This window comes from Oreochromis niloticus, linkage group LG7 (assembly GCF_001858045.2).
Source record: "Oreochromis niloticus isolate F11D_XX linkage group LG7, O_niloticus_UMD_NMBU, whole genome shotgun sequence".
Classification (NCBI taxonomy): domain Eukaryota; kingdom Metazoa; phylum Chordata; class Actinopteri; order Cichliformes; family Cichlidae; genus Oreochromis; species Oreochromis niloticus.
The window spans coordinates 54,963,762-54,990,883 of record NC_031972.2 but is presented as its reverse complement, the minus strand read 5'-3'; the positions used below and the strand labels follow the sequence as shown (position 1 = coordinate 54,990,883).

Here is a 27,122-nt window from a genome sequence, read left to right as displayed (position 1 = left end):
CTACAGTAAATGCTTTACAATCATATAGAAAAGAATTTTTTTCCATTTATAAAACAATATGTGCTGTGATAAAATAACCACCAGAGGGCGGTAGTACAACACACTTAATATTTTGTGGCAGGCTACGCTGTCACACCCTCAGTGGGTGAGTTTTGGTAACTTTTTTTTTCTCCTCCTCATTTTTTTCTTTTTATCATTTTTGTCTGAATTGCATATGTCGAAAGTCCGAGTTCAAATGTTTGCAGCTCATGTCGGCATGCTAATACAGCAGCTAGGCTTCAGTTAGAGACTGTAGGGATCTAATGTTTTATTCACAGCACATCACCCATCAAGGTTTTAATATCAACTTACAGTAACTCCTCTACTGCCTGAGGCACACAAGAGTACACAGCTTCACTTTTTCAATACACACCATAAGAGGCACTTGGGCTGTCTTTTTAAGCAACATTGATTTTTAATATCTCTTATGTTAATTGCTTCAGCTATAAATCATTAATTAGTCAGTTTTGTATGTACCGTACAGCAGTTCGTGTCTGCACAGAGAAAAGACAAGTACACCATTAAATGAATCCCAATATTAAGGATACGTTACATGAGCGAATATAAGTTTTCCTCATTACTATGCAGATGCACCAAAAAGGTATTTCAAGATCTAATCTGATCATCTACACTACATGAGCTCACTGTATACCATGCAAGCAGCAGGGCATAGCATATTAAAACAGATTTAATGAAGCTAGCACTTTATGAAAAGACATTTATTAGATCAGTAGAATACATCACCATCACCATCATCATGCCAAAAAGCAGCAAGAGCAGCACTTCATTTCCTCAGAGCCACTCCATGTGCACTACAGGTCCCCCACATTTTCTCTTCATAATCATGATCTTATCATATATGCACATTCACAACTGGTGTTTAACTTGATTTGTGAGCCTCAAATCTCTTGAGGCTGGCCCCAGCTGTTTCTCATCTTCCTCTGTCTTGGCTTCCAAAAGCAGATGAAGCTCACAAACACACAATGTTATCTGGCATACTAATGTGCTGCAGAGTTGAACTGGTTACTGTTGTTCACTGGTCTGTGGGCATTTCAATCCATAGAGATTATGTTTAGTTCTTGTTTTATATCAAGTATACAATTTAGAGTCCTAACAGAAATAGTATGTACAGCTTTCAAATAATAACTACTGTCCACTAGAATAGCAAACAATTGAACTCTACAACATCAGAGTGGTTATCATTGCCATAGTAAAACAGCAACACTACAATAGCACTGACATGCACTAGCACATACTGTCATATTTCTCAAACATATACCATAGTATTTATATTTACATGGTGTTCACAGCTACATTCCAGGTTTGTGTTTGCGTGGATATTCATCATATTCAGAAAAAAAAACTGTTAAGCTGTTACACCGATCTGTGAAGAATATGGATATGAGTCAATAAAATGCAAAAAAAAAAAAAATATATATAGATACTGGCTTATTGCTCAGTACATTTGATATGTAATGCATTTGACACTGAACCAAACTTGTGATACTGTACTTCCAGTCCTACTGCAGACAATACAGTTATTTGATTAGATTGGTCCTGCAAATCAACTTAATCAAACCAAATATTAACCTCCAAGAAGTCTCCTGCGCATGAAAAAAGGGAAACACACAATGTACAGAACTGTTTATCAATAAATACACAAGTAAAGGAGACAAAGTGTATACAAGGTATAATTAAATAAATATGGAAGAACGCAGAATGAGATTTGGCATACTGAAACGATAGAGTTAGCAGCCATCCATATACTGTGAACTGACACTTAACTTTAAATGTTGAGGCTAGAAGGAATCTGATAACTACAAACAAACAGAACAAGTCTTTGTTTTGGAAGCTTATCTAGGGGTAGGACACAGACACGTACAAAACCTCCTTGTTTACAACAGCTTTTGACAGATATTTTTTTAAAAATAAATTTCTACACGGGAAAGCAACATGAAGCAACTTGATAACTACAAGCATTCCCTTTCAGATGAGCAGATGTTACAGAATACAGTATTTACACATTTTAGTTACTTAATTAGTTTCTTTTTTTTAAATGAATGATAAATGCTCCTCTGGATTTCTTGCAGTGATCGGGCATCGTGTCCTTTTGATGAGCTTCATGTTTTTGTTGTTGACGATGAGTCTTTTAATTCTCAAGACCTTATTCGTATAATCTCAGCTACTTTTGCTTCATGTTTCTGTAGCAGAAATTATCGGGGGTTTATCTGCACTGACACTTAAAAGCATACCATGTAACTGCCACTGTCAGATCCACCTCCACAAGAGTCTTTAAGGTGGATATGTCACTCTGCAGTATTCAGACCGCATGAGCCAACTAAGATAACATGCTCCAATGGTCTTGCGTGATACAACATCCTGATTCCTGCAGTCCTCCATACTGGTGAACTGTAAACATGGCTTCCCACGCACAGAACACTCCAGCTGGCACTTCAGGGTAGCATCTACTTTTTGAGGTTTAACTTTTCTTGTTCCATTCTTTGTGGAAGAAATCTGTGTCTCAGAATAGAGGATAAAAACAGGATGAGTTTACTGAATGAGAACTGAGTGTGGTTAAAAGTCTGTGCTAACAGTCAAGGTTTGTAAGTCACACACTGCGGGGAGCCCTCTCCAGTTCATGGGTCCTGCGGTTGCGACCCTTTTGCCTCTCTTGCAGGTGTTTCCACTTGGCTGCCAGCCCTTGAGCATGCATGTGGTTGCGAGGACTCATGGCAGTCTTCTGCTGCTGTTGCTGATGTAATTGCACTTTCTGTACCAAGTGAGATTTTTGCCTCTTGTGCTTCCTCTCCCGTTTCCAAACTTGCTCGCAGAACTCGTCCACACTATTTAGAGTTGGGTGATTGACCAAAGAGAGGAAGTCCCTGTACCACAGCTTTTGATTGGGAGTTTCTCTAGAAGAGGAAAATTCATGGGCAGGGGCACTGGCTGCTTCTTCATCGCGATGCAGAAGATCTTCCAGACGCTCTGTGTCAATGACCTCTAAGTTAACTTTTAGAACTGTCTGCATGAAGCCGTGTTCCACTGCCTGGCACAGATAAATGCCTGAATCCTTCTTGTTAAGTGTGCGAATCAGGAGGCCCTGCTCGGTGTGGATAAAGCGCTCCTCTGAATTAATCTAAAGAGTGAAAGAATCAGTGATGAGAGAGGCAGAGTGAAGGACAAAGAGAAAAAAGACAGAAAAAATGCATTCAGAATCTGAAATCTATTATCATATTATACTGTCCAAAAAATCAACTATAGTATTTGACTAAAAAAAAGAAAAAGAAAAGGTAGGCGACAGGTAGGTGATTCAAGGACAACCTGAGATAATGAGAACTATAACAGATACAGGTACTTCTACACTGGTGCACTGCATGATTGCAATTATGCAATTAACATTCAACAATGGTCTAGTTAGGCAGTATGTATTAAAATGCTGAACAGGCCCAGTTGATTCTGAATTTGTATCAAGATATCAAGTAGATACAATGTAAGTGATTTTGGAAAATAATTAATTGGTACGACATGGAGGGCTGGAGCTTCAGTCAGAAATTGCAGTCGATATTTCGATAACCGTAAAGCATTTCTGTAGGTGCAAAGTATTTGCAAAAAGGTCAATACCTGCATCAGTTTGGGGGGTTTTTTGGCTTGTTTTTTACAGTATAATAGGTTTTGGGGAAAATGCACATGGAGTATAGATTTGAGAAATCATCCGTGATGAAAAGGAATGAGTCCCCTACTGTAGAGTGACTATATGGTAACTAGAGAGTTAACATCAAAACACCAAATACATTTTAAGAGAAGGATGTTCCATCCCTTTAACATTCCAGTAGCCAAGGAATGTGGTAGTTCAGTACTTTACTGAGTACTTAGATACTTAGTCTGGTTGTTTTATTGGGGGGGTTTTGTCACCTGTATTATGTGTTACCTAACGCAGTCTCTTTCTTTTCTTTATTTACTTTCTGTCAAGACAGACTGTATCTGAGTCAAATTGATCCAGATGCAGTCTGAATCTATTTTTCTGAAATGAAACACATTATGTGTGCTGTGATGAAGCCCACCTCTTGTTTGTGGTCATCCGTTGTGGATTGATACTGCCAGTATGTCGTAGCTCTCTGGGACTTTGGACTACACTCCAGGAAAGTGCTGCTGTTCTCCACACCGTACACAGTTTTATCCTGGAGGGTTGACTGTCCACTTAATTCATCTGGGGAAAAAATGTATTTTGTTTAGGTATTGCAGGTTTTGGCTATGTGATTTATTTACAGACAATAAGTTAGAAACATTAACTGAAGGTTATTCAGTTACTGCCAGTCACAAAATGTTCTAATTTCTCATCATGCTCAGTCATAAACAGCATATAAAGAGGCAGCAACAACAACAATGACATTTACTAGTCAATATCTGAGTTTTACATACAATTAAATATATACGCCACAATTTTTATTGAGTTTTTTTGTAGTGTCTGGTTAAACCTTCTCAACTTGGAAGCTTTTACTAACATTTTCTTCTTTTGTCTATTTCAGTTAAAGAAAGAGATGTATAATTAAGATAGTGAGTAAGTATATTAGACCAGTCCTGCTTTTGTACAATTACAGTGCATTAGACTGAAGGGTTTGGCAACAGAAAGCAGACTTGGAGGATTCCTTAACGTGTTAATTACAAGCTTCACTTCAACTGACCTTAATCTTTAAACCACCAGAAAACACATAAAACAAGTAGATACGACACCACACACATTCAACTCTACTATCTTCTCCACCCTTTTTGATCAGGTCAGGAAAGGCCAGTTATAACACATATACATATATCGAAAAAATACCATGGTGTTGCAGATCTGAGCACTGTGTGAGTGGGTCTCCATTCCTGATATCTTGCCTCCTTGTTCTCCTGCAAAAACAAACAGACAAAAAAAATATTTATATACATACACATATATATATATATATGAACATTTTCCCAAGTCAAAAGAAGCAACAATTTCATGGGTGTGGGTGTCTGTGTGCTAAAGAAAATAGGTGTTCAGTCACTTTGTATGTGTGTGTGTGTGCATCTGAATGAGATTTGCAGAGATTTGCAGCTGTACTGGTGGCCAACACAAACAAATAAGCATCATTCAGCTTAAAGCTTAGCAGGAAAGCTTTAATTATAGGGTGTGTGACATAGGAATTCAAATTAATAAATCTTTCTAGCCTGTCATCTCTGTCGGTTTCACATGGAAAAGAGATAGAGTTTCATGTTTACTGTCAAGCATTACCATGAGAATATTTCAACCATCAGCAATTGAAGCAACTATGGAGACACCAAAGCAAACTGAAAAATAATTCACCTTTGTTTCCTCATGTTCCAACTCAAAGTTTTTATATTGGTGCTTAGAAAAATATTAGAGTCCAACTAACACTTAGAACAGGATGCAGCTAGCATTTAAATCAATAAGCCCCAAGAAGCTATGAGTGGGCGGCTGCACAAAAAGCACAACCACACAAGCACACATCAATCAGTCCACGACTACTACAGCATAACCAAACCACCGCCGAACCTACCTCACCCCTGGTTCACCCAGGCAGCCTCCAGACATCACTGACACTGGCTCTCATTTGCAGTCAACACATGAGGCAGTTTATATTTCTAGTTTTCTGCTAGAAACAGGATCCTGTACCTTCAGGGGATTTTGGCAAATACGCAAAGCCTGCACTAAAAGTGCACCCTAGCTCTAGTGCTGAATTGCGGCTATGTCCTCAGTCTATTCATATAATCAAGTTTTACCTCAAAGAAGTATAGACTGTAGATTTAACCAACACAATTTAATAAACAATCGTGATTAAAACCCTAACAGGACAACACTTGTGTTTTAAAAAAAGCAAGTTGCTCAAATAAAATGTTTTTTTTTCTTTTTGCATTATATACTGTATTTATGTACATGCATGCCAATATATAAAATGTTGTATGTGAATTGTGCTGTTGGAGGCATCATTTCCATTGGGGTGAAAGTCAAGCAGGCCATTTACCAATCGGAAGGTCGTGAATGGATTCCTTGGCCACTCCAGTCTGCCTATTGAAGCATCCTTGGACCAGAAACTGAACCCCGAGTGCCCCTGATGCATAAATGTGACTGTGTATGTAAATGTTAGACAAAGCTCTTAGGTATAGAAAAGAGTGTGATTGGGTGGATGGGGCTTGTAAAAAAGCACTTTGAGTTCCCAGTTAGAGTACAAAAGTGCTATATAAGTACCAGTCCAGGCCATTGTAGGCAAACCTAAACTTGCTCTGTGTCTTACAGATCTGATTAGCTGCAACGTAAAAGATCTCAAGCAGCTTCAAAACACTGGCAACATGTTAAGTATGACTGTGAAATACGTATTCACTACCTCTTAGCCATGGGAAAGTATCTGGAGCACTCTGTGCCATCCCATGCACAATAAGGGTCTCTTGCCAAGCAGCATTCAGCACAAGCCTTCCCATAAACCTCACAACGATGCAGAGGCATCTGCGAGACACCGATGTCTGAACCCAGGTAGAGTTGTTGCTGTAAACAGAAAAATATCAAATATTTGTTATTTTATGTCTTAGGAGCTCTAGTTTAGGTATTAAGTCTGGGTGGGCAGTGTGGTTTCATTAACTACTTTTGGCTCAGATGTTGTTTCTCAATAGAGCAAGAAAAGAAAGATAGATACATTTTACTACAATTATCAATTATCATGCTCATTTTGTCTCATCCTGCAATTTCAGTTGACAACCCAACTGTTGCGACAAACCCAACAATCAAGATTTTTCTGTGGCAACATGCTGTTGTTTAAATTGCGCACACAAGCATGTCTTTGTTCTGTCTTTTTACCCTGAAGCAAGATGTGTCACCCATAAGAGATCGCTTTCTCAGAACGGTTTTTCAGACACACTTATATAAACAAGAGTCACTTGTTTGCCACGAATGTCTACAATATGACAGCTGTGTAAAGTTTAATCATAAGCAGTACTTTAGTCTGTACCTGTTTTGTAGATAGTTCCATAGCTGTAATGGCTGCAGGCTCCTGTAAAATATAATAAAACAAAAATAATTAAAAACAAACAACAGATCTTTCTGATTTTATAGTTTCCAAAATAAAATAATATGGCTGATGGGAGAATAGCCTACTCTGAAAACAGTCATTTCTTCTAATAGGACTTCCTCTAAGTCATGCCAGGAACCTCTGGGGATGGATACCACTTTCAGAATTGTTCCCATGTCTAGGATATAATGAAAGTACAAATTTTAGGTTAACACTGCTTCATAGTTTCAGTCGATTCCTTACTACAGTATGTCTGTATGTTTAGTTATAAATAATATAGACTTTATACTCTTTATTTGTTTTACCTGTGCCTATGAACATAACATCGTAAAGGCCATCTTCTGCCTCGACTTTGTCCACCACTATCTGGGTGAACTGGTAGTCCACATCTGTTTTGACTATGATTGGTCGATTATTAATGGGGTAGACAGGGTTGAACATAGCTGGATGGCTTCTGGCAAACTGCACAACTTCATCGGGGAGGTCCTTTGTTGTGTCAAATCCACCAAATGTCTTGCTTGGACACTGTGGGGGAAAATAAAGGTAACTGTGTCTGTTACATTGTTGGTTGTAAAGAAGCAAGAACTCACAAGCTTTAGGACATCCTCTTGTAAAGAGGATATTGTACTCACTGTGCCAGGCCGTGGATAGGGAACACGTCCCTGGAAGGGCACCCACTGATAGCTGGGCCCATCTCTGTGGGCGTACGGACCCAGGAACACTCTTCTGATGTCTGTCATGCTGTACATACACACAGCTGAACCCTTGAAGATGTTGCTAATAGAAGAAAGAATGAGACAGAAAAACACATGTATTTTTGAAGTTACAAATCATGTATTAAATGGACATGAACTACTAAAAACCATTTAACTACTTCAAAGTGAGCCACAGTACCTGGAAGTAGTGAATACTGCATATACAACTGGGCTCTTGGGATCTTTTGTGCTCATGAGAAAAACATCCTCTGAAAGCCAAAAGAAAAGGCAAGACGTATAAAGATATTGTGCAAATATTTCAAATTAAGGAAATAATATGTGGAGGTTTGGGAGCGATCACTTACGTAATTCATCAAAGTGTGTGTCTATTCCATTATTCCCGGGCACAGAGCAAATAAGTCGAGCTTTCAAGAAGGTTGTCCATTTATTTACCAGACTCCTGTGACCTCCCAGGTCATTCTGTTGGACGTGGCAAAAAATGTTACTGTCTATGCTTACTGATACTGTCATTTTCACTTTTTTAACACTGTTTAAAGCATACTAAAGACACAATACTAGCATTCATATTGTTATTATTATCATATTCAGTCTCTCTAATTCCTAATTTTTATTCAGTGAACGCACAGTAAACTCTCTGTACAAAATAAACTACCAAAACTACCAAAAAAATTCTATAACATATTAAACAAGTCGAATAAACGTCCATGTTTGGGTTTTGTAAAATGTATTTCTACATTTCTATACATATTTTTATATATATTTTTGTGAATAATGCAATTCTAGATGCTGTACAAAAAGAGGACAGCACATATTGAACTGTTTGTTCCAGTGCACTTTTTAATAATATGCATCTCTGTGCCTCACAGGGTAGTGTTTGTCTTCATGAACATAGCACAAAAACACAGACGCACAAAGCTCTGGCTCATAAAAATGGATTTCACTTTGTGTTGATTTATGACAGTAAATTATAGTGTATCCAAGAAATGCATATGCTGGAGTTAATACCCCATTTTACATAATGGATGGCTTGTCTTGTGTTGAAGATAGCAGATTCTTGACATTCTAGATAATCAGGCAGTCATGAAGGAGGCATGATGTGCAGCTAAACAGGGGTTTGAGGCTGACATCGCTCACTGATCTGCAGTAAGCTTACTGAATTCCTGCTAAATGAATAAGAAATGGATTTAGGCTGTGAAATTTGATACAAGGCCAGTTCTTTAACATAACCATCCCCTGGAGCTAAAGGCCCAATAAGTGCCAAAGCTTGGCATTAGGATAACAGTGCTGCCATTGATGGTGTGTTTGCCTCTCAGGTTCTGGCGACATTTGACATTTCTCTCAGGTTTCTGTCTTCCGGGGCAGTTGTACCACGCAAAACAAAGCCCACTCTTCTCCAGGCTAAAAATAATCACAGATAACAGCTCCTGAAAGCTACCATTATGAAAGCCACTCAGACACCCGTCAAGTGTTTTTTCCAGATACAGGAGCTATTTCACATAATGCTGGTGTGAACGTGTATGTGCCTTTGTCTCTCTCCTATTGTGCATATTGGGATTTTCCTTTGTAAAGGCCACCCTGCATGTCCTCTGTGTGCGTGCGTACTTTGCAGAGCTGTCCGACACGAGCATGCGTGGCCTTTCCAGTATGCTCTCCGTCTATAGCGTTTTCTCTGAAGAACAGGTAGATTTTGTCATCTTCTGGGTTGTCGCTCTCTGAAATAAGATGAATTCCTAAAAACCTAGGATCTGCAAGTGACAAACAAACACACACAAAGTCAATGTTAGTTTTTGTGTTTCTTAATCTGGAATAAACAACCAAAAAACCGCTTTGTAACTAGTTTTAAACCAAGTGCTAGATACTGTGTGAGAGTTTAAAGATGCTGTGAAATAGCAGACATGTACTCAGGGACTTCCCTCTATAGAGCCTGAAAGGCAATAACAACACTTAATATTAAATTTCACAACTCCACTGGAGACAGGCCAACTAAATGAATTATGTGCTTCTCGTTCTTTGTCTGGACTGCAATATTTTGAGCCATGAGCAGACAAGCTGCAGCACCTTAGCTGAAGCAGAATATGATGAATTGGAATAATATTAACTGGTGAAAAACAGTAAGTAAAACCTACATTTGAAAACTTGAGGTATGCCATTCCATCAACAGAGATGATAGTTCCGGTTATTAATGATATTTCTAGTATATTTTTCTATATTTTTCTTATATATTAGCACTCCTTAGCATTCATAGTGGTTGAATAAAGCTCAGACTCAGGGTAGTTTAATTTAAAGTTGTTTTAAGGTCAAACTCCCTTTTTTTTAGTACCAAACTGTGATAAATGTAAATCAAGTGATGGTACATTGAGATCCATGTCCACGAGGAGATCAGTGACGAACTCTGATCATATCTATTGGAAGCTGAGCTCAAATCAAACAAAAACACAATTGGGATCTAAGATTCAGCTTGCCAAATTAAAAACAAGAAAAGTACTGTATAATCAGAAGGGATTTTCCTCATCTCTCTCACCATTTAACCATCGGGAGTCATGCTGCTCTGTTCTGATTGGGTGATGCTTTCCAAGAGTGCGAAAGATGGCAAAGTCCCGCCCCATGAAATCAGCTGATGTTCCTGCATACAGTTCTCCATCTGAGATTAAGAGGAATAAACCGAGTTAGTTTAGTAATCTCAGATGAGAAAACAATCTTTAGGGATTTTTCCCCAGTGATGCAGGCGTGAAAGTCTGAGGGATTGTACAGGGGCTTAGCAGTATAGATAAACTTGGAGTCCTGAGAGAAAACAGACAGTGACAGATGTGATGAACATCAGGAGTGTGAAATTGACATTAACACCGTAGGCAGGGCTAAGAAGGGAGGAGAGAGGAGGATGAATGAATAGGTCAGAGGAGGAGGAACAGGACAGAGGTGCGAGATAGGAGGAGTACATAATAAAGCTGGTGAGAAAGGAAAGAGAAAAGGGAGCAGAGATTAGGGGTGATGGGCTGGAAAATGGCCATCTGCTAGGTTAAACACTCAGATGTAATGCAATGTGACTGGCAATGATTGGAGTAAGAGAGAAAAGGCATGCTCACATAGTTCACTTGCCAAAAAATGGGATTCTATGCAAAAAAAACTCAATAAAGTGTCACTGACCCCACACCCACCACTTAAATGATGCATAGTCACGGTGAAAAGAAGTTTACAATCGTGCCAATGAAGGGTTCCCAGTGTTTAAATACAAAGCTGGTCCACTTATAATGAATGAGAAGAATGCCTGTGTTCTGTTATTTGCTTTTACTTTGCACCCTATATATCTGCTGCAATGACAGAGCAAACCAGCGGGTGTATCTTAACTTACATGTTTTTATATGACCTCACTCTAACACACACAGACAGACAGCGCAGTGTATCCTCTCTTAAACTCACCAATTAGCATGGATGCAGTGAGCAGCTTGGGATCATAGGGACTCTTCCCACGGCCATTTTCCACGTGGGGCTCAAGTCTGAAAACACTGTCCTGTACATAGTTGGACAGACAAGCACAGAACCTTCAGTATATCATCAAATATCACTTTTTGGAAAAAGTTTTGACATGAAAAAATACACGGTAGTTTCCGTTTAAGTCAAAGTTTTCTGGGAAAGTCATTTTGTTGTCAGCATTTCACAACTTCCAGAACAGCATTGCTCGAGAGACCACAGGATGGTATTTAGGTTGTTTTTTTTTTTTAGTCCAAACTATCTTGGAAATATTGCGACATGATGCAAAAGTTGTTTTTGACAAATACTTGTGTGATAATGTTACACACTGTAGAGATAATATATAATACAAATGTTAGTCATTATGTAAAATAGGTGCAGTTTAAAATATTGAAGCATTTTTAAATTTTTACAGAATGAGTATTAAAACAATAAATTTCATTTCTCTCTAACTCTGTGACACCAAAGGACGCCCTACAGAGGAATTTCATATTTTGTTCATGATTTCTACACATGAGATAGATGGATTTCCTGCATCTAATTATCTGTAAATAGCTGTTTAATGAATTGGAAATTCACATCAGTCAGACTCAGTGACATTTGGAGGAGAAAAGAGTGCACATTAGACTGATGCACTGGAAATTCGTCAGACTATGAAACCCTGCGTTTCCACCTCATTTTGCTGAATGAAAACCACTTTTTATGCACTTATATAATCATCTGTTAGAAAGACAATTCTCTAACCCTCATGGCCACTGAGAGCTTTAAATACTTATACTTGATATGTCAGGAAACTCAGCTTTTATATTCTAAGGGATTATATGTTTGATAGAAATTGGAAACTTCAGTGGAGGTGTAGAGTGTGCCTGTACCTCTGATTTCTTGCCCACATCCAGGTAGGAGCACACAGGGTGGAAGGCTCCTGTCCCACACACATAGAGATGGGTCTGGTTGAATGGCTGCAGCACCTTCACAAAATTTGAGCATTCTCTCTGATGTAGCAAAGACAGAAAACAGTAAAATTATTATTTTTCAAAGTGTCATTCAGAACAGAGTGCCATTCAGAAAAATCCAGTGCCTGCATAAAAAAGACTTGAGACAAAAACAGAGCAAAGCTTAAAGTAATCTGCTGTATTTCCCCAGAGAATGACCCATAAACCCTACCAGTGTGCCGAGTAATAAATCTGGAAATAATATTAGGAGCCCACTAAACACTGTCATCTGATTCTGTTTTTTTTTCATTACATACTGTACTCAAAAGTCGAAGAAAGCAGTGTGTGTGTTTGTGTGTTGCACAACTGTAAGTGAAATATTGCATTGCTCTGCAGCCATATGCCGCATTTCCTCGTGTTCTTGCAGCACATGCCTGAGCGAACCTGACCTCAAATAAAACTGAATGTGTCACCACATTTTCACAACAGAAAATGTAAAAAAAACAAGAATACTGCCACAAATTATGCATGACTAAGTTATCTGGTTATACTAGGTCATGAGCAGCACAGTTTTTTCTATGATGCTGACCCTGACTGACCCAACATTTGCTGTGATAAACTCGTAACACTTGTGCTTTTTAACTTGTACTTGTCTGTCACACATATCAGACCTTCCTACTTTTCGTTTACTCTCCGTTTCATCTTGTTTGTTTTGATTGCATTAAATAGGATTAGTGAACAGACTCTTCACCTCCCATTAATTCTTACTCTTCTCCAACTATGTAACACAGAGACCACCCCTCAGGATACCCTATATATCCATGACATAATGTTTATAGAATAAAATAACACAAAACACTTAAGTGGACTTCAAATCTGCTGATACACATCCAGCATTTCCATGATTTTACATTCCAGCCTTTTGCTTCAGGGCCCATTTAGAGATAAAATTCATAACATAGCTTACAGGGAGCAGGGGCACAGAGTTTCACCACATCACAAAAGCTATTCTAAAACTGCACTTGGCCAGACATAGAGAAAATGTGATTTTTGACTTGCCAAAGCTCTGAAAGAGGTACAGAGTCTAAAAAGGCCCTGAATGCAAATGCCAGACAACTTGGATTTGTTTAAGACCAGCTTTAGTTGGGAGCAAAATTTTAGAAAGTATTCTAATCCAGAGAACTCTATAATCTAAAATTATGAAATGTTGTGTTTTATCCACAACTATGCTACTGTAGGGTTCAATGCATGGATAATGTGATTTATTGTATTGTTTCTGTGGTGGTGTATGTGCTAGTTTAAAAAAAACACTCCCACAGAAATGATATTAGTAATGTAATGGGATTGGGTGACACTAGTTTGTCCTATTTAAATTTGGCAAATTAGTAGTCTTTCAGCTTTAAAGGCCTCCCCTGAGGTCAGTCTGTCAAATATTAAAGCAGAAACAGAGAAAAAATAAAGCCCAATAACACTGGAACACTACTGTCTGTGATCCTTGAATATATGGAAGTAGTTGTTAATAACAAAGAAATGTTATACCTAAAAGTACGTTTTTATAGGCTAAATCAGATATATCAGATGCTAAATCAGATCTTTTAAGGAGAAGGGAAATTATTATGGTCTCAAATATGGCTCTGAGATTATTATCAGATCTACAGCGAGTCTGTGAGTTGTCCATATAACATATTGTCAACAAACTGGTATAAACAAACTGAAAAAGGAAAAAAAAAACTCATATAATCTATGATTAAAATGCCATATAAAAAGAGCTCATATAACCCCAGTGCAACTCCAAGGGAGATTTGCTTTGAGACCTGCAGAACTGCACATTGTTCATCGTATAAGAGAACAAAGACATTTGAAAAAATTAGTGGGAGTAGAGGGGCAAACCGCTGACACCCACTTAAAAGGTGGATGGTTTTAGCTCTTACCGAGAGATCTTTTCCTGCCCACTTGCATTCATCTCTTCGGGTGGAAGAAGCTGGCCAAGGGATCTGCAACATAAACACAGTTCCTGCACATGTTAGAAAAGAATTACCCCCACACAAAATCAATTTTACAGAGTCAGTCGAAAGAGGAACAGCTTGTGTGCATGGATGTGTATATAGGAGAGTTGAAGGGGTCACATTGCGATTTGTTATCCACTTTGTTTCGGTTTATTCTATTATTCATCCAGGTGTGCAGAGAGCAGCTTACATGCCTGGCACAGTGTGTGATCGTGTGCAACAGCCCTGCTCTGAAATATTCATGAGGCACTTTTCGGTAGAAACAGAAAAGAGATTCCCAAGACACCTGCGCCCCTGCCTGGCACTCTGGATGGAGATGCACGGATACGAGCGAGGTAATAAGTCGGTCAGAAACAGCAAACACACTTGGAGTCTGTCGCAGAATGCATGAAACCAGTCATGCAGTCGATAAATTACAGGCTTCAGCTACCTGTGCAAACTCTTTGCTGATATTGAGAAGATTAAAAGAGAAGATGTGGTCCTTGGCTCCAACTACTAGTCTTCCTTTCTCCTCATCCAACAGGAAGGTGTGGTAAGCCGAACTGTTGGGCAGGCCTTCAAATGTCACAAGGTTGTTAGACTCCAACATGTCTGTAAAGAAAAAATGGAAAGAAAAGCAGGAATCAGCATAAAATATTTATCAAAATAAAGGGTTTGTGGATTTGTGTTGCATGAAAGTCAAATCTAATTCTCCAGATCAGTATATTTTTCTGAAACTCTATTAAATTTTCAGTATCTTTTTGCTTGACCACCATATGCCTTTCCATATCTTAAAATCTTGCTGCTAAATTGTAATGTTCCAAACATATACCTCTATTCCCCACAGCTACACTGAGCCAATTTAATCAAATGATATTAAGATGCTTGTGCTTGTTTCACCTTAGACTGCTGTTTCCGTTTTTTTATCAACCCCCTTTTTCACATTTTTATATGTTTTGATTTTTACATAAATGTTATTGCTTCCCCTTTTCCTTCACAAATTGCTCTCATAACCAGAGACTATACAGCTTGGCCTAGCTGACAGATAGTTTAGAGCCACTGCCAAGCCAAATTGAACTCGGCAGGTAAAGCCAAATCTGGGAGCCAATAATCAGACAGTCTGCGCTGAGAAGTGACCTTCACCAAAGCAGCCAAGCAGAACTTTGTACACTCACAGTGGAAAACTGTGGAGCATATATAATGTCATATTACTCTGCTAATATTTCATAAACCAAACTGCAAGACTACTCTAAACCACATAAACTATTAGCTGACTTTATTACAGGCTACAGCTCACGTTTTGGAACTTAATGCAATGGTCTGCCAAGTCTAGCAGCGACATTTGGTTTCCCAGCAGAAAGCCAGACTTGACACAAACACTGAGGATCTAATTACTGTAACGACCTCTAAAGGTGGCACTATGACTGTAGTATTGTAACACCTTTTGTGTAATCTGTGTAGATACACACACAAACACACGCACATATTAATTCTTTCTCCTTCTCACATTTTGTTCTCACCAACAAAGTCCAACCACACCATGGCCCCCCTCCCATTGACCACCTACACAAAAGGACAGAGAGTTATGGGAGCAGAGGAGAAATGGTGCCTTCCTCTCTCACTCTCACTCTCTCTTGCTTTCTCATCCTCAGTGAGGCAAACAACAAAAAACTCTCATGAATGCTTTAGCAGGGAGAATGCCCCTTCTCTTAAGTGTGTCAGAACCCAAGAGAGTGAGAAGACACAAGCTAGAGGGAAACTGGTACAAGAAGAAAAACATCAAAGAACAGAGGGCATTACACTAAATGCTTTTAGGGTGTTTTTCTCAATCATAAATTCTAATTTTATTAAGATTTTTTAGGTTAAAACCTACATGGTCATGAATATTGTGCTATGGAACCTATAGACTACTTATCATTCACCTACTCCAAGGCATCATGGGTGCTTACAGTGTGAAGTGTAAATTTAATGGAAACATTACCATGTATGTATATGTTTGAGATATTTGCCTAAATGCAAATCCAATCAATATTTTGTATCACAAAAGAAGCCAGCTGGCTGACATTAAGGGGCTTTGGAGGGTTGGGTTTATGGGTATACTCTTGATATGGGGGCAACAATATCTACATCACAGGAAAAATAGTTTGGTTTGAAAAACTGACCGGCAACCTGTCCCGGCCGTACCCCAGTTGGGATAGACTATCCCCCAACATGTGCTGGATAAGTAGAAGAAAATGAATGGACGAATGGTTTGAAGAATTTAAAATACTGTTAAAAGGTGCTGAAATACACCTGTGAAAAAGAAATGCTGTGAAAAACGATGCAAACAGACAATCAAGTTGCCTGTTACATGAAGACTTGCTTGTCTTTATGTGATTTTGGTTTATGTATCATGGCATTTTTATAAACATGTGCCTAATTCACACACACACACATACGCACACGCACACACATGCAAATAACAGTACTCATTGGATGGTATTACAAAATAGACTGACACCCTGTCATTATCACTGTCTCTGTAATTTAGTTTGTTTCCTGTTCCTTAATGCAAACTGTGAGAAATTTGGAAAAATCATAAATAATAATAAACTAATCTTTCACTCAACTCCCCACTCCACAGTCTTAATAAAAAATCCAACCTTGATCTCACAGTCCCATGAGTTTTCATTAAGTTATAGAGAACAGATGTTTTCTGGTGTATAACTGACTGAATCTAAACCCAAATAGTGCAATGACACAGTGATGATTATTTGTTAAATACATGCTTATTGTTTCAGTTTGTGAAACATATCTTTGTAAATCATTTGTTTTCTGTTGCAAGATTAATCTAGTTGCATTTTATTGAATATATTATTTTGAAATATTAGACATTTATTTCATAAACACAGTTGGAAAGAAGACTAAAGTCATAAAAAATTACAGTCAGTAGCCATGGTGAGCAACCTGATCAACTGTAAACTCTGCACCGCACAATAACATCTGCCTTCTACCTCTGACCCTTTTTTACCTGTATCATGGACACATTTGAGCGTGGGGGATGACAAAGACAAAGTCAAACCAGAAGATGAAGACTTCTTCTAGTTCTCAAAGTAAAAAAGCACAAAAGGATGTCTGTGTTATTTGTCATTAATAATTATTTTTAAGTAGAAACAAGTAATTGCTCCCAGAATGATATACTTGTTTTATAAACAGCAAGGTGTAAGGGAGCAGTAGGAAAACTACACTTCACTTTTCCCTAAACCACATCACTGTTTGACAGCAAGGAGAATGGCATCACAATATCCACCCACCAGACACATACAGACGCCCACACGCACACATCTCTGGTTTGTGGAAATTGTCTATGGGAGTCGTGTCCATAGCAACAGACCATTCAACAGAGACTACAGCTAAGTTATTAAAAGCTAATCATCCAGAGACAGATACTCTGTGGGTATTGTGTGTGGATCTGTGTGTGTATGTGTGTTTATAGGGCATACTGTGCCGTGTGTTATTGGAAAGAAAAATGTGTTTACGAGCCACACCGGAGGTAGTAGCCTATACATGTCTGAACTGGTGTCCCCTCAGGTCAAATTTATGTATACATTAAACAGCGCTTGTTTTTTTTTTTTTAATTCTTTCCTGTTTAGAGCTTGATACTGTAGTGTACAAAATCATGTTTGAATGCAGAACAATAGAACAGCAGAGAGAAAGAGACAGACGTGCAAAAAGGGGAATGTGTGGCCTATAAGAGATTTTATGCTACAACTGACAGGTAGATTAGCCAAAAATCCCAAAATTTATTTTTTCTCCAGTTTTCTATTTTCTCCTGCTCTCTCTTTTTCTTCCTTAGCATTACTTGGTAAAAGCCAAATGTACTAACTATTCTCTTCTGGGTCAGGGACGGGGAGTGCAAAAGAATGAGTTAGGGAACTGGAAAGCAAGCAAGTAACAGACAAAGACACAAAGGGAGAGCGAGAGATGGAATAGATGCGAAAAATCAACAGTCCCATGTGAGACTGATAAAAATAAACTCTTTTACCCTACATTCTGTCCATCTTTCTCTTTCTCAACTGGAGGGCACGTAGAGTGTTATCTAAGTGCTTCCCAAGAAAAATACACTTCTTAATAATAACCCACACATGGCAGCATAAGACACTGATGTTTGGGCCCAGTTCAGCAGCTTCACTGATGTTCCTTACTCGCACGACTTGTTGTATTGCTGCACACTGTCAAAGTCCAACACATCACTGTGTCTCTCCAGGTGTATACAGTTACTGATTCACCTATGCCCGAGGGCAAAAAAAACAAAGCTTCAGTCAAGAAATTTGCTCAGTGTCAAGCAGAAAAGCAGGCAAACACTTATTCACCCACTATGAGATAATGCAAATTAGTCCTGCTTTATTGTTGTTGGCTGAAAGAAAAATGGTTTTGAACTTTTTCTTTTTTTTGGCAATGAAGTTATTTATCAAACTTGACAAGACTGGTTTCTTCAGAGCTGAGCAAAATCAAATGTAGTACTATGCTGTGATTACACATAAATCTATTCAGAATTGTAGTTAGAACTTTGCTAAATTAAATTTAAACATTGAAGTAAACATGAAGCTTTAAAAAAATACAGTTCTGTATAATGTAGCATATTGTAGAAAATGAAGATAATTTTAGTTTAATCATTTAAAGCATGTGATATCTTGATTGATACAGGTATGAATACTGTACTCAAGTGATTAAACAGATGTGACTTAAGATGACACCTCACATTGTCTTATTCATCTCATATAGAGGTGCCTAAAATCAATCAATACACTACACTGCATAGAAAAACACAAAAAACTTATTTTCCTGAAAATAGTTGGTATTACTTAATTCATTGACAATGGGTTTAAAAAAAACATCAGTAAACATATTCAATCACTTACAGCTTTGTAACAAAATGCTAATCCATTTTTTTTTTTTCACATATGGTCCATTTGTGCTTGCTGTATTTTTGCTTCTTCAACACAATTTGCATATTTTATTGGTTTCTTTTAACTGGACAGGATGGCCTTTTGGCACTGATTCAAAGTAACAGCCATTATGCATTAGGACACATTTTAGGCTGTCAGTGAACAGCTTCCACTCATCTGTATTGTACTCACAACCCATTGCACCCAAAAGACCTTCACTGAGGCTAGACCCAAGCAACTCAGCCACTTCCTTTGGCCGATCCAAATGCGAAGTCATTTAACGCTGGTTCACTGAACAACTAGGGGGCGGGTAAGCTACTAAAAGACAAATCTTCCTCGTTCCAAGTCCAAGTCCTAGAACGTTGTCTACTGGGAGACAAGACATCATCAGACTCTTCTCTTTCATCGACTTAGCCTGTAAAACTAGGTGGTAGTATTTCATTTTAGTGTGGCAGTTCTCATTGCTGGTGGCAGATTAGTCTAACTCAGGGGTAGGCAACTACCCCTCGAGTGCCGGTGTCCTGCAGGTTTTGGATGTGTCCTTGATCCAACACAGCTGATTCAAATGGCTAAATTACCTCCCCAACATGTCTTGAAGTTCTCCAGAGGCCTAGGAATGAACTTATCATTCGATTCAGGTGTGTTGACACAGGGTGAAATCTAAAACCTGCAGGACACCGGCACTTGAGGTCTGAAGTTGCCTACCCCCGGTCTAACTGATAAATGATTTAGTTTTGGAACTGCATCCAGAAATATTGATTAAACAGAATTAGCAGCCACTAAACTGATTCTGTGACTCCCTTCATATCACTGGAATACTAAAACCCAAGCTCTTCCTCTTTCTCTTAGTCCATTTTGGTTTCTGAGATTTTCAACACATGCCCAGTAAACTGAATGAGGTCCCTATGGCTTGTCTTGGTCACCCAATTTGAGTTTTCTGCATGTTTTCTGTAGATACAATTTAGAAATAAAAGGACCCCAAATTAGTAAAACTTCAGCAACTTCAGACCCTCCATGTTCAAACTGATAACTCCACACCCTTTTAAGATGGTAGTTACTTTGTAGCTCTATATCTCACTACAGACATATGTAAGTCAGTAGACACAGGAAATTTTGCAAGCAGACATATCCCAAGTGAATCTTTCAGATACAGGTTAAGTTAACTGAAACAATAATTCTTTTGAAAGCTCTTGGGGAAGCTAATGATTTTTTTTTTTTTAATGAACACTGCAGAATAAATCATCCAAATCCAGTTAGAACAGAATACTGAGAACATTAAACTGAATGTATGGAATACCTTCCATGGCCATTCAAGGCCAGTCAGAGTTTATATTGCACACACCCCAAGAAACCCAACTCCACTCCGAAGATTCTTAACATGCTTATGGATTAAAGGTCTTTAGGAGAACTTCTCCATTCTCCAACTCTGATTAAAAGTCATTTCACACCACAGTGAAAACAAGAAAAACACCATTTGAAAAAAACAGATGAAGTATGAATGCTGAAGAGATATTTTGTGGTTAGTGAAACTAAGGGGTTTCTAGTGTGGCGTCATTTTTCAGTTCTTTGCTCCTTTTCTTTCTTGCTATCCAAAGCAGGACTTTGTTGTGCTCCTCTGAATGCATTTGCCTGTACGTGTGGCTGCAGATATGTGTATGTGCTTTTGTGCAAGCCATTGGCTCAGCTAAAGGAAGGGGTGGACAGGTCGGGGGAAAAAAGAGTACTTTTTGGCAGAACACCCACATTCTATAAAACTCAAGTACCTTCTTTTTTTCTTTCCCTGGACAGTAAACAACATGTGCTCTGCTGCTTGTGACCCATAAACTTGAGAGCCATATGTTTAATCCCTAAAGGGCCCATTTACCCAGAGGGTGTGAATCGATCTTACATCAATTCATGCCAAAGTATAACATATGTAAAACATTCATGGTGCTTTATGGTGTTGCCGGCACTGTAGGTCCATGGCCTTCTACTCCTACTTCTTCATCATCAACTAGTCACTTAGTTGTTGATACAGTTGGAACTCAGCTCATGTTTAGGTAGCCATGGGGTACCACTGTTATCTTTCCCCTGCTCCATTGCCCTTGTGCCCCTGAACCCTTGCTTTTAAAGATCTGTTGGAAGTTTCAGCAATGTGTGTGTGTCTGTGTGTGTGTTTCTTGGGGTGTGGGTGGGTGGTAGGAATTGGTAGGTGTGCCTCAGAGTAATTAACTTTGTCCACTGGGGGGTTCATACTGTGGTGGGCCAAGCTGCTGTATAGCTACACCATTCCAAGATAAAACTTTCATTCCACATTTAAATGAATGAAGTCTACAAGAAATCCAAAAACACGTGCCAATGTGAGACCTGCATAATCAGATGCATTTAATTTGACCATAAACAGATTCACCCCTTGTTCCCAGAGACCTGTAGGGGTCAGGTTTTCTTCACCTCACAGAGCAGTATCTCACTGATCTGACACTGCTTCCTCAGGACTGGACAACTTCTCAGACTGTTTAGGCAGGTACTGCTCTTTAATTCACCACAGTGAACAATCTGATTTCCTCCACGAGTAAATGTACTTCACCTACACAGGGGTAATACATAATTTATATTATGGCATACATTATTCATAATTCAATAATCCCATGTCACTTGCCTAATGGGACCTACAGTGGATAATGTTTAAATTTTTTCTGCAGTATTACAGGAGCAATGTTTCAACCACAGTGCAAGCATGAAAATTATACCTGTTCACTCTCCTATTATTAAGCGCATGCTAAGCACTAAATACAAAAGATAAAGCACTGACTCCTCATATGGGAGAGGTGCAAAATCCAAATTAGTACTAATAGAAATAATAATTATAGAGGTGACTGCAAAAAACAAGCTTGCCAGACTGCTACCTGAGGATCTAACTCGAAATAGAGATATCACCACATGGGCGTGTTACACCAGTCTGACAGCATGCAGTTTTAAATGACTGATACCCTCACAGGTATCATTTGCTATCTACAGATGGTCATGCATTTATGTGCGCAAGTGAGCGAGCCTCGTTGCATGTGTGTGCATGTGTGTGCATGTGTGTGTGTTTATGTATGGGCATACTTGTGTGTATAATTATGGATCCCCCAGTGCTGAGCGAGAAACATTTCTCTTTGGGAGAGCCATCTGCTGAAACAGACCTGCACCATTCATCCTTAGTATAATTGCCATGCAGGAGAGAATTGAGTGGAAAAATGACATTTAGGAAAAAAGAAAGCAAGAGAAGGATAGATGAAGCTCAGTTGCAGGGGAGTCCATATCTGGCACTACTTTTCATTTCAAAACTGACAACAGCAGTTGATCAAAACGAGGACAGAGAGGCAGAAAGAGAGAATGCATTCTCTAATAACCAGTTCATTTATGCATGTGCATTAGACTTGAGGACTTTTACTATCAAGCTGGCAAAGTCACCTTACCTAATTTTATTAAACTGTTTTCTTCGCTGGATTTATATCATATAATATTATTTATACTTATTCCTATTTGTTAGTCTCAGCTGATTACTGAGTCAAGACAGAAATATTTTTAATGGTGCAAAAGCTTTCCATGACAACACCAGAGTTTCCCGGCTACAGGTAAATTAAACATAATTGGATATAAAAAACTCCAAATAGTATGAATGCAGGTCTGTAAAAAGACTGAAACCGTATAAAACAAATATGCACAACCCTCTTAAAAGCCAGAGCCTAAACCTGATAAGTCATAAAGTTTACAACCTTGTAAAGAATTTATGTACTTGTTGCTTAATTTATAGATATATAGCATTTTCAGAAGTAATCATAACTAAAGCCTCATACAGACATTTAGGGACTCACAGTTACTGAAACTTTCTATAGACACTGCCTTTTATCAGTCACTTGGCCAGCACACTATACGTGCTGAAGGGATTTGAACCTGCATGAGAAGGAGGTAAGAGTCTAAGACATAAGCTCTACCTCAGACAAAATATTTAAGGGTAAATCACTTAAAATAATAACATTTGAAGACAATAAAAACTCACAAACGCACCTTTATAGGAGAGTTTTAGCCGGGGGACGTTGTTCTTGGTCTGCTGGGCTCCGCTGCCCCCGGTATTGAGCAAAGCCACCCCACACAGCAGCATAATGCTGCCCCAGAAAAAGCCCATGATCCTGGGGCTATAGGGGCCAGAGAGTCCTTTAAATACCAAACTCCAGTGCCGAAAGTCTCAGATCTGGTTTAAGTTCTGGTAAGAAGAAGAAAAAATTTGTTTTCCAATAATTGTGAAAAAATGCTGACGGGTCAGTCCAGGCTGGTTCACGGCAGGTCTCGTTCACTGCCAGATCCAAAACCCTTTCCTATTCCAGGGGTCAAAAGACAAAATTAGAGTCCAGCTCAGAACCTGCAAAGCAGAGTTGGGGGTTATGGGTCAGTGTTACTGCAAGTGAGCTTCCCACACCGATAAGTCAGTGCTAAAGTTAACCAAAGTAGGCACACACTAAATGCTAGGAAGAGCAAGCAGGTATGACTGCCATACTTTTCTGCCCTGGTACCTGACCAGTATGTAACCCAGTGAAAACAGCCATCTGCATTATCTACCTCTACATCTACCTTTAGCTAAAAATAAGAAAAACAGTTCCACTTTGTTTCAACTGTTAAGCCTGTCCTCTCTATAATCATACTCTTTAGTGGCTTTCTCTTTTCCTGTCCACTGTGATCCTGTCTGCCACTCTACCTAAGACTCCTCTAAACTAGTTCAGCCCCACTCAGCGCAGCTCTGCCCTGTCCCCACAGCACAAAGCACACAGTGCAACTGAGAACAGCTGAGGCAGACAGCGCAGAGTGAGCGAGAGACAGCGAGAGAGGGAGTGAGAGAGAGAGAAGGAGAGAGATTGAGAAATAAGGGGAGCGTGGTGTAGGCGGGAGAAAGTGAAGAAAGCATGAGAGAAATGAAAACTGTGAGTTGGATAGGAGAGAAAAGGTTAGGGCAAGCCAAGAGGTTATGAAGAGTGAGAAAACAGCAAAACACAGCTGATTATTACCGTGCAGTGTTTTGAGCAAACTGCTTTGTGAGAATTTTTTATTTTTATTTTTTATGCTTTGTTCATTTTTAACTGCTGTATTTTTATACAGGTAAGACTTTTAGATTAGAATAATATGACATGTTCAGCACCTTACAGAAAATAAGCCCTGGTTCAATACAGGTGAGCGCAAAACTGTTTGTTTATCCATTACCCTTTTGGTCAAACATGGCATTATTTATGGCCAAACTTACATTTCAGGTAATCCCTACCTCTTCTTATTTTACTTCTATTGTCTTTTGCACAAGGTCTGTACATATATTTTTACAGTTATCACTCATGGATGTATGAATAAGTTTTTCTTTTGCTTCTTTTGTATAAATCAACCAAACCCTCTTGCGTTCTTCTTGCTATCTTTTTCTGAGAATCTACAACATATTAAAAAGCATTCGTTCATTTTATAATCTGTTTCGCAGCCAGCTGTATAATACACTTTTACAATGAGCTCACCCGAAACCCTGGCTGATTAGGTCCCACACCCGCTTTCACACCTTGGCGCATGTGATTAGAGGATCACCAGGGGGTCTTTTGTCCCTCCTTGGGGGGATACTCCCACTGGGTTTAAATCTGGGACTCTCGGCCATTTGACCTTAGAACTGAAGAAGCTTCTCGGATGAGAGGTGAAACGTCTTCAAGCAACTTAAAGAAGTCCAGACGCTTTTCTTTGCAAACTCCTTTGACTACGATGACCTGGATGACTGAGAACCTTCACAGACAATACACTTTTACATACTAATATCCTCTTTACTTTGTGATTTGTATCACAGAAGAAAACCACCTACATTATTTAACTGGATCTTTTGTAATATGTAACATCATCAGCTTCATTTAAATCAGATGATTCAGTCTGATGATGATGATCTGATTAGTGATGAAGATGTGACTGCAGTGTTTTCAGTGTTTAGATATAAACAATATCTATAAACAAACAGATAAATACCTCTTATCACATCAGTGTGATTGGTGATGTCACAATTCAGGTTTTACAAATAAAGAAGAGAAACCAAGAATCCAAATAAACATCAAGCTAAACTTTTTGACTTTTTTATAGAATAAAATATGGAAAAAAATACAAACCTTTGAAAAACCTATCGGTCCCAGGATGGAATCCAGGGATTTTACCGAGGTGGTAATAAACTTTTACACTATGTGCAAACATAGCATCGCGGTCTTGGTGAAAAGCTGTTTATGTCCCCCAGAAACAATGCCTAATGTACATAAACACACTTTTCAAAAGAAAAATTACAGGGCCAAATTAGCCATCTAAAATAGTTACTTCATTTATTGGTCACTCCATCAGAGACTGAAAGGGAGTTCCCTGTCTTTTCTTTCAAACCATCCCAAATGAGATGTCAGTCTCAGTCTAAACAGCAGGCCCTCAGTGAGCTGATTCCTTCTCGTGGTGAATGATAATGACTTTGGTGGCAATAGTGTGGTTAAGACCTTTAACAGGCTGTATCCATCTGGATAAAGAGCCATCAGACAGTGGGAGGAGAGCTGAACTAATCCTGTAGTGAAGGGATGGGCCTCACGGTTATGCTAATGTAAGCTGTTCTCCAGTGAGAACACTAGAATCTATGGGGAACAAGTGTCACGCCAAAGCCTGTGCTTTGCAAACAGACTGGATTAGAAGCTGGAAGAGGCAGATTCTCTCTCTCTCTCTTTTTTTCTACTGGGATTGGCAGTGTTGATGTAGTAGTTTAATATTCCAAGGATCATGCAACCCAATCTGCCATAACTAAGACCAGAAAGAGTGATGGTTGGGGGTGAAATAGGAAGGAATGGCCCTCTTAGGAATTTTACTCCAACTTTAGGGGGCCATACTTCTCGCATGTTGATAAGATGAAGATTTTAGTGCATTTGATGGTTAATTCTTAAAGGAATAACAGTAACTTTCTCATACAGTGTGCTTCATCAGCAGTGCTTTTTTTAAAGCTCAAAGTTACTGAATATTTTTAAAATACAGATGAATTCTTCCCCAAAATGGTCACGAAGACTTGAGAATTCCATGTTAAAGTTTCTTCTTCCTCATCTTTCTCAATTCTCACTTTCCACACATGTTCCCAAACATTAGCTCTTACCCTTTTCATTTCTTTATCTGTGTTGAAATGTTATTGAGCTTGTTAAAATCTAGCTATGATTGAAAAGTGCACTGAATAACATGGGTCCAATAAAAAGAGAGACTCGTCCTTGATAGGTTTATACACCCCAAAGAAGTTGTGTGCTTCAGGGAGAATAAGCCCCTTCTGAAGCACCACTTGTATTCAGTAAGACAGAAGCCTCAGAGTACCCTGACCATCAGTTCATCAACTCATACGTGTGGGCACAGCAGGGGAGGGGGGACTTCTTTAACTTGTGGAGGGGCATTGGTATGTTTAGAATTGGGGCTGATGAGGGCTATGAAGTAGGGACAGCAGTTGAAGAGATCTGTCAATACCCTTTTGAAAGCTGGACCCCCCACCCCATCAGAATTCACTTCACCCTCTTCAAATAATGGCCTTCCCTTCTCACCACACCTCCCGCCTACACAGTACACCCCTAATCGTCACAAATTTCCACTTACAAAATGCTTTCCTCTTCGGCCTCTCTCTAGGCATGAGCTCCCCCACTCTCCCCAAGTGGACAAGAATATACATTAAGCATGAATGGACTCAGGAAAGAAGGGATGGGAAGAGTTTTCGATGGGTATATAGGTGCAGTGGGGTGGAAGACATGAAAGCAAACCCACAAAAATGTCTTTCAATCACTTCCTTCAATCCTGTGTCTATTCAGCGTTTCTGACCTCCACCTACTCTTCAAACCTGAGAGTGCATGATCCCAAAGGAGAGGATTTGGCTCAGCAAAATAAACCACAAGTAAAAGACAACCACATCTGCCTCCCACCTATCCTTTAACAACCCTTTAACAACAACAACCTGGACCCCTAGATCCATGCATCCAGCTTT

General features: G+C 39.0%; 1 protein-coding gene across 2 annotated transcripts; it reads right to left on the bottom strand.

Moving 5' to 3' along the window:
* Positions 1-290: 290 nt before the first annotated feature.
* On the bottom strand, positions 291-23,932 carry sema3ab (sema domain, immunoglobulin domain (Ig), short basic domain, secreted, (semaphorin) 3Ab). 2 transcript variants are annotated; one of them, XM_005470837.4, is made up of 18 exons: positions 19,307-19,647; positions 18,371-18,454; positions 14,638-14,798; positions 14,133-14,195; positions 12,142-12,261; positions 11,219-11,309; positions 10,323-10,442; positions 9,404-9,546; positions 8,146-8,260; positions 7,980-8,049; positions 7,718-7,862; positions 7,391-7,610; positions 7,172-7,263; positions 7,026-7,067; positions 6,408-6,565; positions 4,862-4,929; positions 4,101-4,246; positions 291-3,175 (listed from the first exon to the last, which is right to left on the bottom strand). In XM_005470837.4, exons 1-18 carry the CDS (start codon positions 19,389-19,391, stop codon positions 2,648-2,650), a joined length of 2,451 nt encoding a protein of 816 aa, XP_005470894.1. In that variant the 5' UTR covers positions 19,392-19,647; the 3' UTR covers positions 291-2,647. The 2 variants fall into 2 exon arrangements, with proteins under 2 accessions (XP_005470894.1, XP_003440435.2); XM_003440387.5 differs by lacking the exons at positions 18,371-18,454; positions 19,307-19,647 and adding an exon at positions 23,147-23,932.
* Between the last annotated feature and the right edge of the window lie 3,190 nt (positions 23,933-27,122).